Consider the following 19,137-nt stretch of genomic DNA (forward strand, 5'->3'; position numbering starts at 1 on the left):
ATGGGACAGCAGGGGAGCTTGGATGGATCCTGTGCCATTGGACTGGAATTGGGGGTATGAAATACTGGGGCCCAACATATAGAGAGAGCAATATGTAAATAAATATGCAGATGTGTATGCATGTGCATATGATAATACAATATTCACACATGTACATACACACAGTCATACATAGGCACACATGTATGTTTTCCAGCTCTGTCTGGGACCAATGACAGACCAAGGGTGATGATCACACCACGAGCCCCCATTTGGGCCTCAAACACAGTCCTCCCCTCAAAGAAGTCAGGCTTCTTTGGAGAAATGGCTAATTCCAGGACTGTGGCAGGGAAAGCACCAGATGAAACATAAGCAGCATTTTGAGGCAGAAGCCAGGCATAAAAATGACAGTCCACATCAAAGGGATGTAAGAGCCAGTCTGGAGGGACCCCCATTGGCCAAGTCATGGACAATATGAGTATCAAAAGAAATAGTGACAGAACAGGGAATAGAATAAAAACAACAAACCCTGAGTCCATGCAGACATGAATAAGTGGATGCACTGAAAGCCTGCTGACAAATAAGGTATCTACGAAGCATCTACCTATTAGTGGGAGAAAAGCAGCTCTAGTCAGAGACACCTGGCAGGTATCTCTCTAACTAGGTGATTGGTAATGGGACACACCCTGAAATCTAGGCCACCTGATAGGAAAGCTTCGGTGACTTTCCTGACATCAGAAAAAGCCAATGTGAGGGATATTCTACAAAAGAACTGGACAGAAACATTCAAAGGTGAAAGGCCAAAAAAGACCAGGGCAAGTCTTTCAGGTTAAAAGAAGCTGGAGACACGACAAGGACATGGAGTGGGAGGGCACCTCGGAGTGCCCTGTTAGGAAGAGCAGTGCTGGGATGGTTAGGATGGTGAATGGAGTCTGTGGTCAGGTGGCCAGAACAGATCAGCATCACTGTCCTGACTTGATGGTGCAGGTGGTGATGGAGGAGAATGCCCGTGCAGGTAAGAAATACACACTAAGGTACTTGGGGATAGGACGTCACCTGGGCAACTTATTAGCTTCATATGGTTCCAGGAGAAGCGTATTTAGGCTGGACTGCTCCTGCTCTGTAAGTCTGAGATTGCTTAGAATTTTTAAAAGCATAATGCAAAGCAAAGGCCCCAGCTCTGGGCAAGACCTCCCTTCCTCCCACCTGGTCTGCTGCCTTCCTTCTGAGGAGAGTGACAAAGGCAGGGCGTGTGCTTTTGTACCTTTCCATGCATCAACAGGCGGATTGTCAGGGTCACGTTCAGGCCACCTTCTGAGACCTTGGACTCCATCTTTCTCCCAAAATGCGTCTGGGGGTAGTGGCTTAAGGTGCCAAGGGTGCCGAGAGGAAGGATAGATGGGGCCCAGATGGTGTCACCTGGAAAGAAGAAGGCACAGCTGCTGATAACTGAGAACATCAACCGCCAATGCACTGGAGGATGTCCCAGCCTCTGGAGGGGCAGGAGGCTGCTGGTGAGAGGCAGAGGCCCAGGGAAAGGCTTCCCAGAGCATCGTGGAATGACCTGCTGGGGCATGGGGTGCAGGGAAGTGGGGGGATGGTCTTCAGGAAAGCCCTCCAGGAACAGATCCAGCCCCACTGCTCAGTAACTGCGTGACAAGTGCAGGTCATCAAGCACTCTGGCCTCAGTTTCCCTCTGTAACAAAGGAACAGCTCTCTTAGGTGCTGGAGGGGAAGCAGGGTCACCCAGTAAGCCCCGAGGCCTGCATGTGCATCCAGTGAGTGCCTCCTCTGCTGTGAGGTTAGTTCGGCCCATTTCCTTCACATCGGTGCCAGGATCCCCAGCCTCCCACTGCAACTCCCTTCACCCTTAAAAAGTCAGGAAAGTTCAGGTAGTGGTGTGTCCTTGGCATCTAGAGCTGAGATTCCTTGGTAATTCTCACTTATAAAGTGGATTTAGTCTATATAAACTAAATTTCCAAATAGCTGAGTGTCCCCCTTTATAAGTTTTCAGAAAATGCTTTAAACCCCCATATCATTGGTCTGTTTGCTGTATACTTTCTGCAGATGGCTGGCTCAGCGCTTAGCCCATGAGGCAAAGTGCAGGCTCTTTTTCTAAGAGCCTTTACTTCATAAATTACAGACAAGGAGTGATTTCAGGCAGTGGGCCTAGAGTACTGGAGGGAGGAGCACAATGTGCCCCCAAGACTGTGTGCTGGTGCTCAGGCCATTGGGGCTTGGCCTGAATGGGTGATTGATGGAGGACAATGACTAAGCACTGACCTGAGCCCCACACCCAGCTGCATGGGGCTTCTGGCTTCAGCCCCTTCTCGCAGAGGATCATGTCCTCCTCTGGGCTGGATTCTGAGGACAGGTCACCCTCACCCTCACAGGAGCAGCCTCACGAGACAGGCACCAGCAAGGATTTAAAACAAGGTCAGGTGAGGGCTGGAGTGAAGTGGGGAGAGGACTCTCAGATCAAACAGGGAGAGGTCTAGGACCAGCATGTCAAACTCAAAGGCTAACATGGGCCAAAAGGTTTAAGTTTATGTGGGTCGCAAAAAAACAAAAGCTTCAATTTTCATAGAAACGTAGGTTTATTTCGATAGAGACATGCTGAATACAAAGGACTGAAATAAATGAGTCATCATTAACATAAAATAATGGAACATTTTAATAAAAATTATTTCTTGAACATTAACTTACCAGACACTGAATAACTGCACAAATTAATAAGCATAATGCAAATAAACCTATTTTTCTTGTTCTCTGAAAGTGAAATTATTTCCTGTTGTGCACACCAAACAAGTCAGTACAAGACTAATGACGTGGCAATCGGCTGTTAAAATATTCACTGCTAGTATTAGTGGAGAGAAATGGTGTGCCAGTGCATAAGGCACGTAAGGGAAATTAATGCAACACGATTATAGAAATCAGTCATTAGTGAATGTTGTAGTTCGTTATTAATAATTATGTATAAGAGGATACTGTAAAAATTAAGTTACAAAATTTTTACTAAAATGTTTCTTACATACTGTTATATTGGCTGGGCCGCAAAAATATTCGTTGTGGGCCACAAGTTTGACATGCTTGGTCTAGGAGAACCAGGCATGCAAGACCCAGATACTGGGGCATGGCCGGGGCAGACCAGACCCTAACTCTAGGGCTGGGTGGTGCTACTTCACTCTGAGGGCAGGGTTCATAAGTGAGTGGTGGTGGTGTAGCCTTTCTGGGAGTTTAAGCAGGCATTCTCTGGGCCCCTGTCTGTGCAGTGCACAAAACGAGTAGGGGGAAGGTTGAAGAGCTACCTGCCTGGGTATGCAAGAACATGACAGGGTGTGGGTGATATATATAGGGATATTTCAGGATGCGCAGGTTAGGGGGCAGTGGGTACAGAAACATCACAGGGTCACGGGGGTCCTGCAGAAAGAAGAGGAAATGCAGCACAAGGGAACCTACTGGTCTTGGGGAGCATGGGCAGGTGGGGAATGAGGGGTTGGGGGCCTTAGGGAATTGACAGCAGAGTGTCTTTGTTGGACAGAAAGGGAAGGAAGGACTGGCTGGGGGAAGATTCTGGGTGAACCGTGGTGCAGGCCAGGGCCCAGTGGTTCCACTAGAGGGCCAGGAGGGACCCTGGGCCAATTCTGCAGGAGAGCACGATAGGCCCTCAGGAGCTGCCACCTGCCCAGGTGCATACCTGAGAGTGTGCCAGGACAATGAAGGATGAGGCTTTGGAAACCCTGAGAGGAATCAAGGGCTGGTTCTTCGAGAGCTCCTCACACATTACCCCACATTTAGTGCCTTCACTAATGACAATGTCACATTGCCTGTATGGCTGCCTAAGTCCTTCAAGAACAACAGTCCTGTGAAACCTGCATGTGTCCCCATGCACCTGCAGGCTATCTGGACATTGGCCCTGTGATGTAACTTATAAAGATGAGAGGCTTTGTCCACATACAGGAGAGACTACAGGTTAAAAAAGCAAGCTTTTCCTTTAAACTTAAAGGTATTCATGAGGCAAAAAAATTTTTTTTCTTGTAAAATATTTCTGCTAAAAATATGCTAAAAGGAAAACACAAAAATAAAGCACAGAATCAAAGTACATACCATTACCTATGTGATATGTAGGGGACTCCTGCAAAGGGCAGTTACGGGCATGGGCAAAATGACAGTTTCTAATTCTATTTCTGCATTAATAAGCACTCACATTTAAAAATATATTTACAGGCAACTTCAACACACTCCAACTATTAGTTCTAATTATTCATAGTCAGAGCATTTAAATAGCAAGGATTTTAACATGAAGGTATAATACATAGCAAGAGAATTTTAAAAATCATCCTTCTATATGAATGTCCTCTATCTAGTACAGTAGCCACTAGCCATATGTGGCTATTTATATTTAACATAAAGATTCACTGCCACATTTAAGTGTTAAGAAAACAGTCTCCTGTAGCTACTAGCTGTGAATGGAGGAACACAGATAGAGACCCTTTCTGTCACCCAGAGAGTTCTGGTGAACAGCGCAGTGCATATGACCCTTGGGAGGAGAGGAGGCTCTAGCTGCAGGGACTGGTGTGGCATCAGATAAAAGCACTCCTTCCTACAGAGGTGCCCTGCAGCAAGTCCTTTGGACTCCAGTATGTGTAAGGCTGAGTTCCCAGCACCCCTAAACTGAATCTCATGGTGCCAGGCAGGGGCGCCCGCCTCCTTTTTAATTAGAAACACCTCCTCCTGTGTCAGGGGGACAGCAGGCCCCCCTGGCCATCTGTTATGTAAACGTTTCCAGCCCATGGTGGAGAAAGTGGGTCAGTGAGTGCCAGGAGTGCTGTAGGCTGTCAACTGCCATCAGACACAGGCCAGTGAGCTGCTGCAGAGGCCAGTGCCTTCATCGCATGTCAAGAGGGCGTGTCACAGTGCTCTCTGCAGACTGGTGGGAACAAAAAGCAGTCCAGGGTAGTCGTTAGGGTCACCTGTGACTCAGTAACCTTGACCCTGAAGGACCCACCTTATGCCAGCTGGCAAGTAGAGCCAGCCAGCAAGTAGCATGGGGCAGGTGGCTTCCGAGGATCATGGGCCTCTTGGTAGACATGGAGTCATCCTGGCTGTCCTGCCAAGCCCTTGAACATCTGCTCATTCCAGGCAACCCTGAGAGTGTCTGGGGCTTGCTCCCACCTCAGAGGCCGCTGCTGCCTGGGAACACACAGGAGCAAGTTGGGGAATCAAAGGGAAGCAGCAGTTGGACTCCTGTGGTCACAGTCACCCCAAAAAGTCAGAAGGGTGTTCCACAAATTGGCAGATTTCTCTCACCAATGAGGACCCCTCCTTTTCTCTTTATTGCTGGAGATTTAATATATTTTAAATTCATTTAATGGGAGGAAGAGAAGCAGGCCTTGTCTCCCTATAAGGGCTGGGAGGAGCCTTCCCCTTCTTGCCCATTTGCACTTGCCTGTCAGAGGAAGCCCATTCAGTAAACACCACTTTGTGCTGATAGCATCTATGGATGTGCCTCAGCCCTGAACACACTTGTACCCAACTCCCACACCACCACCATCTCTAAGAGATAGCCATATTCAACACGTGGGACCATAACTCCTGACCCACCCCAGGCTCCTCAGATGTCTGTCTCCCCTGTTTTAGCACTCCTGCCATCCAACTGCTCAGACCTGAACCCCCACAACCACAGTACTTCCCCTCTCTGCCCCCATTCCATTCATTAGCAAATCCTGACACATGATACAGAGTTTAACATATTCATATATTTTCCAATTTCTTAAGGAAGAAGCTGATGGCATCAATTTAAAACCTTACTTCTTGCCTAATAAAGGTGTTTAGTTCTATAAATTTCTCTCTACATATGGCTTCAGCTGTATCCCACAAATTTTACATTTGTGCTTTTTATTCACCCATTTCAAAATATTTTTTTAAAAATATATTTTATTGATTTTTTACAGAGAGGAAGGGAGAGGGATAGAGAGTTAGAAACATCGATGAGAGAGAAACATCGATCAGCTGCCTCCTGCACATCCCCTACTGGGGATGTGCCTGCAACCAAGGTACATGCCCTTGACCGGAATCGAACCTGGGACCTTTCAGTCCGCAGGCCGAAGCTCTATCCACTGAGCCAAACCGGTTACGGCTCAAAATATTTTCGTATTTCCCTCTTGATTCCTTTTTTGATTCATGAAATATTTGGAAGTGTTAATGAGTTTTCAAATATTTGGAGATTTCGGGATATTTTTCTTTTCTTGATCTCTAATTTAATTCTATTATGGTTAGAGAACATATTTTGTAATCCTTGAAATAGTTTAAATTTATGGAGACTTGCTTATGGATCAGAGTGTGGTTCATCTTAGTCAATGTGTATTCTTGTGTTAAGGGTGGAAAGTTCTAAAATATCAGTTAGAGCAGCTGGATGGTAATACTGTCCAAGTTTGCCATTATCTTATAATTTTCTGTCTGCTTGTTCTATCAAATACTGAGAGAGTGGTGTTGAAATCTCTGCTATAATTGTGGATCTGTCTGTTTCTCCTATTCGTTCCCTATATTTTTTAAGCTCCATCCTTAGCATCATAATGTTTGGCATTGTCATATTCTGTCAATGTACTAAGTCCTTTATCATGAAAGATCATTTTTATCTCTGGTAATATCCTTGGCTGGAAATTTACTTTGTGTTAACATAGCTGCACCAGTCTTCTTTTGGTTAGTGTTAGCATGGTCGATCTTCTTCCCTCTTTTATTTTTAACTTTGTGTATATAAGTGAGTTTTTGTAGGCAGCATATTAGTACACTTAGACCTGCTTTTCTTTTTATCTTATTGACAATCTCTGACTATTTGCAGTGGTTGTTAATATGGCTGAGTTTAAACTGATCACTTTATTTGTTTTCTATTTTTACTATCTGTTCTTTGTTGCTCATTTCTATTGTTTTTTATTCCCCTCTGTCATCTTTTGGATTAAATGCACCCATTTTATGATGACACTTTACCTCCTTTATCTACTTATTAGTTACAACCCTCTATTTTGTTATCACAGTCATTGCTTTAGGGTCTAACTTATTACAGGACAATGTCCAGTGGTCTTGGTCACTTTACATGGAGTACAAGAACCTCACAGCAGTCTGCTTCCACTTCTGCTCTCGCCTGCATTGTTACGCTCACACACTTATGTTCTACCTATATGACATACAAACCTTATAACCATCACATGTACAGATTATTTCCACATGTGTAAAACATATTCATTTAAATTTCACTTAAAACTCTTGATGGATTTAAGAAGTCAGCTTCAATGGGTGGTTCTGTGACATAGCTAAAACTGCATTTAGGAAGCGGTGGGAGACTGCATGTGATGCCAAACACCCAGCCACTCCACAGGAAAATTCTGCTGCTGAGGAGGCACTCATAAGGGGAAAGACACTGGAGAATGCTTCCTGATGGCCCCTCCTGGGAAGCTCGGTGGAGCCACAAAGCCTGCCCTGATGTGGCACAGCCAGCCCCACTGTAACACAACCCACCCCAGTGTGGCACAGCCAGGTCAGATGAGGCATAGGAGATGGGCATCAAAGACCAGGTCCTGAGCCTAAACTGGCTGTTCTCACCCCAGCTTTTTCCTCCAGGAACACATAAATGCAAGAAGCAGACTGAAATTTGCCTCATAGGTAATTGGTAATTAATAACTTTATTAATTCAACGAGTATTTCCTTGGCAATTACTTAGCTACAGGTACTGTGCTGTCCTACAAAGATAAACAGGATGGGCCTGTCAAGAAATCATTATGGGAACAAAGAGAAAAAAGAAAAAAAAGAAATAATTATGCTAACAGTGACAGGAGATACAGGAGCCAGAAGAACAGGAGGTAGGTCCACAGAGCAGGGCTAACATGGGAGGACCCCCTCCTCACCCATGTGAAACCCTCTGGGAGTTAGTCACAGGATGAGTCCTCAGGCAGCAGCATGTGGGGACTGTGAGGGCTCTTGGGGGAAGCTCTGTCACCCCTACTTTCCAGAACTGCTTCCAGGGCAGCAGTCACGCAGGTGTCCTATTCTAGGATGACAGTACAGCTGGGAGATTCGTCTGGGAAAGGAGGCCCTGCTCCACCTTGTACCCTAGTGCTCCCCTGGTGGCCCAGTGTCTCATCTGGTTGTGCAGTGCCCACCTGGTGACCCAGTGCACACCTTGTACTCCAGTGCTCACTTCGCCATCCTGCAGTGATACAGTAGGAAGACCTAGGCATTGGAGTCACCTGGATGGGGTGTGCTGCCCATCAGGGCCTGATCCAGGAGACCCAGGTGGCCTGGAAGCAGCATTTTGAAGTTATCCCGATTCCTCTTGAGTGAAGTTACACTGGGGAACCACTGGTCCTAATTCCCACCCCAGAGTTTTCCTACTCTATCTGTTAGGAATTCCAGTAGTCTGCCAAACAGGAAACAATAACCACACAACCAAGTGACCTGGTACTCAGGGCCTATTTTTCTTCTTGAGAAATAAATTGGGAAGGGGCAGTGAGCTGGCAGAGGGGGGTTGCAGACTGTGGGAGGTTATGGGTTAGGACGTGGAGGGATGGGAGACTTGTGACCATATGGCCCAGAGCGTTGGAAGGGGAGTGTTTTTCACAGTGGAACACCACTCAGCCATAAAATGGAACAAATTATTTATGCACTCAACAACTGGGGTAAATCTCCAGAGAATTAGGCCAAGAGAAAAAGTCAATCCCCAAAGGTTACACACTGTATAATTCCATTTATATAACTTTCTTCGAATAAGAAAATTATAGAAATGGAGAACAGATTAGTGGTTGCCAAGTGCTGAGGAGGAGGTATGGACAGAACAAAATGCTTGTGGCTATGAAAGGGCAGCATGGGGGCCCAGTGGGGATGGAATGTTCTGCCTTGTCTGTATTGGTGTCAATGTCCTGGTTCTGATATCCCCACTATTGTATTCTAGACGTTACCACTGAGGGAAGCTAAGAAGCATTACAACTGCATGTTAATCTAGTCACCTCAAGTATAAAATTTATATTAAAAAGCAGCTGCCCTGGCCAGTTTGGCTCACTGGATAGATCACTGGCCTGTGGACTGAAAGGTCCCAGGTTCAATTCTGGTCAAGGGCATATACCTTGGTTGTGGGCACATCCCCAGTTGGAGGTGTGCAGAAGGCAGCTGATCAATGTTTCTCTCTCATCAATGTTTCTAACTCTCTACCCCTTTCCCTTCCTCTCTGTAAAAAATCAATAAAATGTATTAAAAAAAAAGCAGCTGCCATGACCTGAGATGGTACCAGGCAACTTTTAACTCACGACAGATTAAGGGGCCAATTATTTCCTCTGATAATTCAAACAAAATAACCATCTTGACACTGTATGATGACATGAAAGTTATAAAAAAATTAAGACCAGAGAGCAAAAACTATTAGCTCCTTTTGAGGGGCAGCATTTTGACCTGACTTCTACACTAAGTCAGAGGGCCTATCTCCTTCCTTCACCCACCTGCCACCCATGCACCCATTTACACATGCTCATCCACTCGCACACTCTCACCCACTCACCACCACCCACCCGCTCACATATGCTCATCTACTCACTCACACTCACCCATGTACTTGCACATGCTCACCTACTCACTCATATGCACATACCCCCACACACATGAACCCACTCACACATGCACCCACTCACACATGCAATCACACACATACCCCTCACATGCAACCACCCACTCACACACATATGCACTCACTCCCACTTGCCAACTCACCCATTTACTCATCCAATCACCCACATACCCACTCACACACACACTAATCCTCTCACCCAACGCAACCACTCACTCACCCACTCGCACATGCAACTCACATGCAACTCACATCCACTCACCCACTCACCTACTCGCACATGAACTCACCCACATACCCCCAACCTGCACACACACACACTCACCCACTTGCACACATACACACTCACTCATACATGTAGTCACTCAGACCTCCCCCGCTAACACATGCACACTCAAACAAGCACCCACTAATACCCACACACTCAGCCACTCGTACATGCACTTACTCAGACCCACCCCCTCACTCACCCACTCACATATGCATACTCACTCAAACAAGCACACACTCACACACTCATCCACTTACATATACATACACTTATTCACCAACTCATACATGCACTCACTCACACTCACCCACCTGCAAATGTATACATTCAACCACTCATATATATGCACTCACAAGTACCTACTCAGCCACTCACTCGCACATGCACACACACTCTTGCACATGGGTGTTTCCCTGGTACCTACTTCAGTGTGTGTTGGTATTGGGTATGTGGGGGCTGTGGCAGATGTGTCCATTGAGAACCTCTACTAACAACCTGGGCTCAGCCTATCCCAGGGAGATGCAGGTTATTTTGGGGCCCAGCAGCACTTGGAGATGTGTACAGCCTTTGTACAGGGCTGGCCTGGTAAGAGGATATCATGTGCCATCAGACGTCAGGGGCCATGGGTGTAGATGGAATGTTTGGGAACCCACAGAGTGTACCCATGACTCTGAGGACTGCACCAGCCTGTGTCGCCTTGCCCCATTTTGTGGTGGCAATGTGAAGGTGCCACCAAACATCACAAACAAAAAGAATTCCCAGCCCTTCCTGGAAGCACTGAGCTGAGGCCAGCCCTTGCACTGCATGCCCCAGGGAGGCGCTGAGACTCTGCACCCATTCCCTCCAAGGCAGGCGGAGAAGCTCATGCCTGGTGCCCGATTGTCCTGGTTGCAGGGCTCTGAGAACATGGCTTCCCTTCAGTCACACTCTGTGGCCATCAGCTCTTGCTCTGGAACATGTGAAGGAGACACATCTTGCCTATATCACCAGTGACCTTCTAGAACCTCAAATCAGGCCATCCTTCCTTTGCTGACACCCATGGACATCTTCCAATTGCCTATGTAACTCAATCCAGGCTCCTTCCTCTCCAGAGTGCTGCCCCATAGCTTATAGGTGCCATCCCCCCAATCTGCTGAACCCACCTAGCCCACTTGTCTCCCTTCCTGTGACGGGCTGAGTTCTCCTGCCTGTCTGCCTGCTGTCTGGGGCCTTCTGCTGAGAGCACTCCCTGCTAGGCCACTACCTGCCAGTGCCCCAGTGTTCTTCATTTAACACTGAACCCCTAGTTCCTAACACCATTCTGGGCCCACAGGAGGGCAGGAGCAAATTCAGTACATATTTAAAGATTGGGTGCATACATATAATAAGCACTGAGCCTAGCTCCATTTCCACTGCCTCACAAGCCAATATAAATCAGAACGTAGTGATTTTTAAACTCAGATACTCATAAAACAGCCAAGATTACATTTCCATCTCTCCTTGTCCTCTCATCTTATTTATTCACTTGGCCACTGAGGGTTTGCTGGGGGCTTCTGTGTGCTGGGGTGGGAGGGACATACTCAGCTGGAAGCAGCAGATGGCCCAGCTGACCAGGCAGAGTTGGAGAGCCCTGGGCCTTCCAGGGTAAAATGGAAGCTGTTCCCACATCCAAGCTAGCCCCTCCATCCCAGGCTCAGTCTGATTTGCAAACCCACGAATTCCCAGCAGAGGGCGGAAGAAACACATATAAAGCACAGGTCTTGTTAAGGCCAATAAAAGGGTACAGAAAAATATCAAGAAAAAAGAATGAATCCCGCCTCAGAAAACAAAACAAAGGACTGCCACACCCTCTAAATTCTCGAAATACAGGACTTTTTTTGTCTGTCTGTATTTGAATTTGTTCAATTTGAAAGGCTTATAGTTCTGTTTCAGTTTCACTGGTTTATGTTTTTATTTTATTATTTCCTTCCTCTGCTTTTTTCGTTTAGATTCTTACGGTGGAAGCTTAGATTGTTTGGAAACCTTTTCTCATGTTAGTATTTCATGTTATAAATTTCACTAACGGCATTGATTTACTTGTATCTTACAAATTTATGTATATGAGTTCAAAATATTTACTAATTTTCTTTGATACTTTCTCTTTGACCAGCACATTATTTAGAGGTGTTTTAATGGTCAGGTATTTAGAAATTTTCTAGTTATCTTGGGTTGTTGATTTCTAGTTTAATTCCACACTGAACAGGAAATATAATTTTTATTATTTCAATCATTTTAAACCTAGTAGGCTTTTATTCTTTTGCACAGACTATGGCCTACCTCAGCGAATATCCTGCGTGCACACAAAAACCATGTGTGCCCTTCTGTTGTTGGTGGGTGCCCTGTAAATTCTAGCTGGTGGGCTGTGCTGTTTAGTACTTATCTATCTTGACTTTCTGTCTTCTTAGTCCATCAATTACCGAGAGAGCAGAGTTGAAATCTCCAACTATAATTGTCGATTTGTCTTTTTCTTCTTTGCATTCTATCAGTTTTTATTTCATGTATTTTGAGGCTCTGTTATTTGGTATACATGTACATTTGGGACTGACATCTCTTCTTGGTGAAACTGATCACTTTATATTCATGTAATGTCCTTCCTTATCCATGGTCATATTCCTTGTCCTGAATTCTGACAGTCATCTGACATTCAAGTAGCCACTTCAGGTTTCTTTCGACTAGTGTTCACATCACATGTTTTTCTGTCCTTTAACTTTTTTTAAAATTTATTTTTATTTTTGGAAATCCTCACCCGAGGATATTTTTCCATTGATTTTTAGAGAGAGTGGAAGGGAGGGGGAGAGACACAGAGAGAGAAACATCAATGTGAGAGAGACACATTGACTGGTTGCCTCCTGCACGTGCCCTGATCAGGGCTGGGGATCGAGCCTACAAATGAGGTATGTGCCCTTGACTGGAATTGACCTGGGACCCTTCAGTCCATAGGCAAACGCTCTATCCACGGAGCCACACCAACCAGGGCTCTCCCATAGCTTTAAAGTGACTTTAGTGCCTTTGCTGTGTTGTAGTTCAGGAGATCCTCACCTGGGCCCCTTCCCTACACAGTGCCTGAGCCCTTGTGCCCTGGTCTGGGGCCAAATCAGCATAGATCCCCGACATGCCATGAGGGCAGATCTGTCCCTCCAGAGTGGTAAGGTGATAATGGATGTAAGAATTACATCCTGAGTCTTCTAAGTGATCCAGCCCCAGACCAGAGCTGGAGGGTGTGCTGTGAAGTCAACCTCACAGACACTGGATGATAGAGATCATTTAGAAAAGCTCATCACACAGATAAAGAGATCGAGCTCCTGAGACATGCAACTTGCATAAGGTCACATAATAGAGCTTACGAGGACCATAACCCATAGAAAAGACTCATGGGCTCTGTCCACTACACCATACTACTTTCTCAAAAGAGACTCAAAGAACCACAGCTGCTATTCATAATTGCAAGAACCCAACCCTCCATGAAGCATGCAACCAAGAAATGACTGTACCACCATACCACCAGTACCCAACCCTTCTGTCTCCCATCCAGAGTGGAGGCTTCAGGATCCAGCTCCCCATCACCTTTTACTTGCACCCAGTTCATTTCCCCATTTCAGTCCACTGAGTCACCCGTGAGCAGGAGCAGTGGGTTTCTGCAGCCCCCAGCCCAGCTAAAAGTATAAAAACCCTACTACTTCAGAAGTGGAGCCCTTGAAAGTCACCAAAGAAACCACTGAAGTCTAAGGCAAGGGTTCCAGCTAGAGTCAGAGTTCGGAGGGAGTCACATTTCCATTTTCTTCCTTGGCAAGTAGGAGCTGGAGATCTGGTGCATGATCACCAGGGCTGGATAGAGGGGCATTGCCAGGCACAGGTACCAGACCGCGCCTTTGATCTGGGCCTGGAAACACACCAAGTACATGCCCAGGAACACTGTCACAGTAGCCATCAGATAGACCACCAGTCCACACGTCAGATGATAAGAGCTTGAGGCGAGCCACCCTTGAGACCCTGGCTACTCCGGAAAAGAGCAGGCAGAGCCCACACAGTGCTTGGCCCCCTGTGGCCAGCAGCATCAGAGCCTCCACCCAGCCATGCCAGGATGCCAGGTGGGGCACCTCACTGTGGGTCCTGCTGACGATGATGAAGCCCAGGCCCAGGGCTGCCCAGAGGGCTAGAGTCTGCCCCACCCAGTGCAGTCTAATCCGGGCCTTTTGGGAGCAGAAGAAGAACAGGGAGTGCTCAGGCGAGAAGAGGAGGTTGGTCTCACCATGCAGACGCAGAACACCAAGGCCATGAAGGGTGCCAGGAGAAAAGACCTCCAGGGTCTGCATGGCTGTACAGGGCCAGCACGCACTCCTGGCTGCCTGAGCGTGTCTTTCCTGTTTGTGATCACTAGCCGCTGTCCTTTAACTTTTAACCCACCAATAGCATTGTATTTCACATTGGTGTCTTGACTGCACAGAGATTGATCTTATTATTTTTTTATCTACTCTGATAATCTCTCAGATTTTAATTGGTCTGTTGATACAATTCATTTTTTATATTTGCAGATTTAATAATTATCAATTACACAATTCTGAAAAAATTTTAGATCCATGAGTAGTTGCAAAAATCATACAGAGTTCCTTTGTACCCTCACCAACTTCCACTTGACATAACTGTAGGACATTGTCAAAACCAGTGCCAGACATGGGTAAGACCCTATTAATAACTGCCCCAGTTTTTACACACCCCTTTGTTGGTTTGTTTGTCATGTATGGGTCTGTGAAATTGTATCTCATGTATAGATCTGTCTAACCACCTGCACAAGCAGGATCACCAGGAAAGGACTCCTGTATACTATCCCTTTATAGTTACTCATTTGCCCCAACTCGAACCCCAGGCAACCACTGATCTATTCTGCATTACTATTCTTTGTCATTTCAAGAACTTTACATAAATTGAATCAAACAAATGTAATTGTTTGAAAATGGCCTTTTTCATTCCACATAATAATGCTCTCTCGAGCTGCCAAGTAGTTGGACATAACAGAGACTAGTTGCCCAGTAGCATGCCATCAAATGGTTGCACCACAAGTTGTGTGTCCAGTTACCAGGAAGGGCACCTGTGTCAATTCCAGTTTTTGTTTATTACAAATAAAGCAGCTAAGAACAACAGTACACATGTCTTTGTATAAACATAAGTTTTCATTTTTCTGTGATACCCAGAACTGTGATCACTGTATGTTAAGTGTATGTAGAAAAATGCCAAACTAGGTGGCCGAGCAGCTGCAGCATTTTCCATTCCCACCAGGGCAGACAGACCCACAGCTCTGCACTCTGCATCTGCGCCAGCACTTGGGACTATCAGTGTTTCCACTATAGCCATGTTAACAGACTAGAGGCCCGGTGCACAAAATTTGTGCACCCTCTCGCAGTCTGGGAGGCCTCAGGGACTGTCCGGCTGCTGTGGAGGTGGGAGAGGCTCCCGATACCGCCACTGCACTCGCCAGCTGTGAGCCCAGCTTCTGGCTAAGTGGCGCTCCCCCTGTGGGAGCACATTGACCACCGGAGCACAGCTCCTGTGTGGAGAGTATGGCCCCTGGTGGTCAGTGCATGTCATAGCAACCAGTCATTCTGCCCTTCAGTTGATTTGCACATTAGCCTTTTATTATATAGCACTATAGGCCCGGTGCACGAATTCGTGCACCAATGGGGTCCCTCATCCTGGCCTGTGGGATTGGGTCGAAGCCAGCTCTCTGACATCCGCCAAGGGGTCCTGGATTGTGAGAGGGTGCAGGCCAGGCCAAGGGACCCCACCGGTGCACGATTGGGGCCGCGGAGGGAAGCAAGAGGTTGGCCAGCTGGGGAGGGACTGTGGGAGGACTCCAGGGTGTGTCCGGCCTGTCTCGCTCAGTCTCGATCGGCTGGACCCCAGCAGCAAGCTAACCTACTGATTGGAGCATACCCCCTGGTGGTCAGTGCACATCATAGCAATTGGTCGACTGTCTGCCCCCTGATGGTCAGTGCATGTCATAGGGAGTGGTTGAGCAGCCTTAGCATATCATTAGCATATTACGCTTTGATTGGTTGAACGGCTGACCAGTCGACCAGACACTTAGCATATTAGGCTTTTATTATACAGGATGGTAGTGAAATCTGGCTGTGGTTTAGTTTGCTTTCTCCTAACAGCGAAGGATGCCAAACATCTATTCATGTGCTATTTCCTATCCACTTGTCCCATTTGGAGAAGTGTGTGGTCCAGTCTTTTGTCCATTTTCTAACTGGACTTTTGTTTTCTTGCTGTGGAGTTTAAAGAGTTCTCTACATATTGGGGGTATAGCCCTTGTTGGATGTATGATTTACAAAGACTTTTTCTGAGTCTCTGGTTTGTCTTTTCATATCTTAACAGAGTCTGATTAAATTTTTTTGTGAGCAAGTGTAATTTCTCAATTTTATCTTTAGTGGCTTTTGTTTAAAACTCTTATTTTTTATAGATGTTCCTAACTCTTTCTCTTATATCTTCTTCTAAATAGTTTATGTTTTAATTTTACATTTAGATATTGAATCCATTTTGAGTTAATTTTTGTATAAGGTCTGAAGTTTAAGTCAAGGTTGTTAGTGAGTGTGTGTTTGTTTTTTTGTATATATATATCCATTGTTTCAACATCATTTCTTGAAAAGACTTTCCTTTATGCATTAAATTGCTTTTATTACCTCTGTCAAAAATCAATTGTCCATACTTATGTGGATGAATCCTGGGCTCTGTTATATTTCATCTATATGTTATCATAATTAGCTAGTTATTAATATTAATAATAGGAAAAGAGCAAAGGGGAGGTCAGACATTATAAGCATGGTCATCTGGGCAGCTTTACCAGGAAACTACAACTTCACACACCCCTGAGGAACTGCAGATCCATTCCCTGCAAATCACTGGGGAAAAGGTGCATGTGCAGCGAAGTCAGGGTGATATTATAGGAAAGGTGCTTCCCTGTCAGTTTAGCCTGTGGAACAAAGATTATTGGCTAGGAGGGTGGAGCCAATGCAAGCATGCAAAATCTTGAAGGGTTACTTGGTTAAGCTTCCAGTTATAATTCCCAGACCAAGAATTCTCTCTCTCTAGTTGTCTGGCTTCATTCCTGCTCCCTGGCACTTTCTTGCTCCATGACCTGCACAGGCCCACCATGTAGCCTTCAGCAGCATTATTTGACCCCACAATGGACGGCAGCTAGGCACACAAGCTAACCTAGCCATATTCTGGACTGGACTTTGCTTTAATATGGAGTAGATACTCTGGGCAGTGGCCTTAATCCTAGCCCTGCCAAAGACAAGATTGGACTTTTTCCATGGGGAGACAGAGGGAGATGAGACCTTGGAAGGGAACCCCTTAATTTTACATCAATAAAGCTTTCTATGATACCACATCCTCCCATGGGAGCCTCAATAAATTCCTTTCCCTGCAGCACCCCAAGAATTCCACTTCCACCAATAACAGGTGGGGACTCATAGGGCACCCCATGGATACCATATGTATGTGCTTGTTTATGCACCAACATACAATGTCTCTATTACTGTAGTGTCAGAGTGCCTTAAAATTAATCCAAATTTATTCTTTTAAAAATTCACATGGATTAACTAGTTCCTTTGTGTTTTCATTTAAATTTTAAAGTCCCCTTGTTTATATCTACAATCACCCATGCTGGGATTTTCATAGGAATTGCATTAAACTTATAGATATATTTGGGAAGCATTAGCATCTTTGTTATGGTGAGTGGCCCAATCTATGAACACAGGATGTCTCTTATTTAAGTCTTGGATTTCTCTAATCAATGTTTTATAGTTTTCAATATACAAATTCTGTGCATATTTTTTAGACATACAGCAAGTACATAACTTTGGAATTCATGTAAATGGTGGTATGTTTTTAATTCTGTTTTCTGACTGTTCCTTGATTGCATATAGAATATTATTAATCTTTGAATGTTGACCTCTCATTCTTAAACAAGTAAACTTGCTTATTAGTTCTAGGTTTTTGTAGCTTTAATGGGATTTTCAATGTAGGTAATCGTGTCATCTGCAAACATAGATAGGCTTATTTCCTCTTTCCAAACCCATATGCCTTTTATTTCCTTTTCTTGTCATATTGAACTGTCTAAAACTTACAGCACATTGTCTAATAGGAGTGGTGGGAGCAGAAACCCTTATCTTGTTAATGATTTTAGAAGGAAAGCATTATTCTTTCACCACTATGATCTTAGTTTATAGTTGTAGCTTATTCCATTTTGACCAGAACCAAAACCTCATTTGTTCTACACTACTAAAAGAGAAACATGCAAATTAACCATCACTTCACCACTCCACTACACCCACAAGCCACACCCACCAGCCAATCAGGAGTGAGTATGCAAATTAACCCAACTAAGATGGTGGCGGCCACGGAGCTGGAGCGAGCAGGAGGCTTGGGTTGCCCCTGGCAATGGAGGAAGCAAAGCTTCCCACCTGCCCTGGCCTCCGCTCAAGGCTACAAAGTTTCAATTATAGAAGATAAATAAATCCCAGATACCTGCTTCCAGCCTACCCTGGCCTCCGCTCAAGGAGGAGCTGGCCAGGCACCCCAGTGGGGACCCCCAGCCTGAAGGGTGTGTGGCCAGCCTGAGAATGGCCCTCAGCCCCTCACCCAGGCTGGCCAAGCACCCCAGCGGGACCCCCACCCTGATCCGGGACACCCTTCAGGGCAAACAAGCCGGCCCCCACCCGTGCACCAGGACTCTATCCTATATAATAAAAGGGTAATATGCAAATTGACCCTAACAGCAGAACGACTGGGAATGGCTGGTCACTATGACACACACTGACCACAAGGGGGCAGACGCTCAATGCAGGAGCTGCCCCCTGGTGGTCAGTACGCTCCCACAGGGGGAGCTCGGCTCAGCCACAAGCCAGGCTGATGGTTGCCAGCACAGCGGTGGTGGCGGGAGCCTCTCCCGCCTTCTCAGCAGCACTAAGGATGTCCACTGCAGCTTAGGCCTGCTCCCTGCTGGCAAGTGGACATCCCCTGAGGGCTCCCGGGCTGCCAGAGGGATGTCTGACTGCCAGCTTAGGCCTGATCGCCTGGGGAGCAGATCTAAGCCAGCAGGTGGACATCCTCCGAGGGGTCCCAGACTGCGAGAGGGCACAGGCTGGGCTGAGGGACCCCCCACTGAGTGCACAAATTTTTGTGCACCGAGCCTCTAGTCCTTTATAATGATTAAATTGGCAAAATCTGTCTTTAACTAGTACTACTTAGTGAAATAATA

At 46.0% G+C, this 19,137-nt stretch overlaps 1 protein-coding gene and 1 pseudogene across 14 annotated transcripts in view; both read right to left on the reverse strand.

Moving 5' to 3' along the window:
- The window catches only part of PCBP3 (poly(rC) binding protein 3), a 210,778-nt gene that overhangs the window by 34,794 nt on the left and 156,847 nt on the right, over positions 1-19,137 (reverse strand). For all 14 annotated transcript variants that reach the window (XM_070407045.1, XM_070407043.1, XM_070407052.1 and 11 more), the window contains one exon: positions 1,244-1,398. In XM_070407045.1, coding sequence (XP_070263146.1) covers positions 1,244-1,398 — 155 coding nt within the window. The remainder of the gene's footprint in view (positions 1-1,243; positions 1,399-19,137) is intronic.
- Positions 13,642-14,551, reverse strand: LOC139004456 (probable transmembrane reductase CYB561D1 pseudogene; annotated as a pseudogene).

This window comes from Myotis yumanensis, unplaced genomic scaffold, assembly GCF_028538775.1.
Source record: "Myotis yumanensis isolate MYYU_CA2020_CCGP unplaced genomic scaffold, mMyoYum1.0.hap1 SCAF_2, whole genome shotgun sequence".
Lineage (NCBI taxonomy): Eukaryota > Metazoa > Chordata > Mammalia > Chiroptera > Vespertilionidae > Myotis > Myotis yumanensis.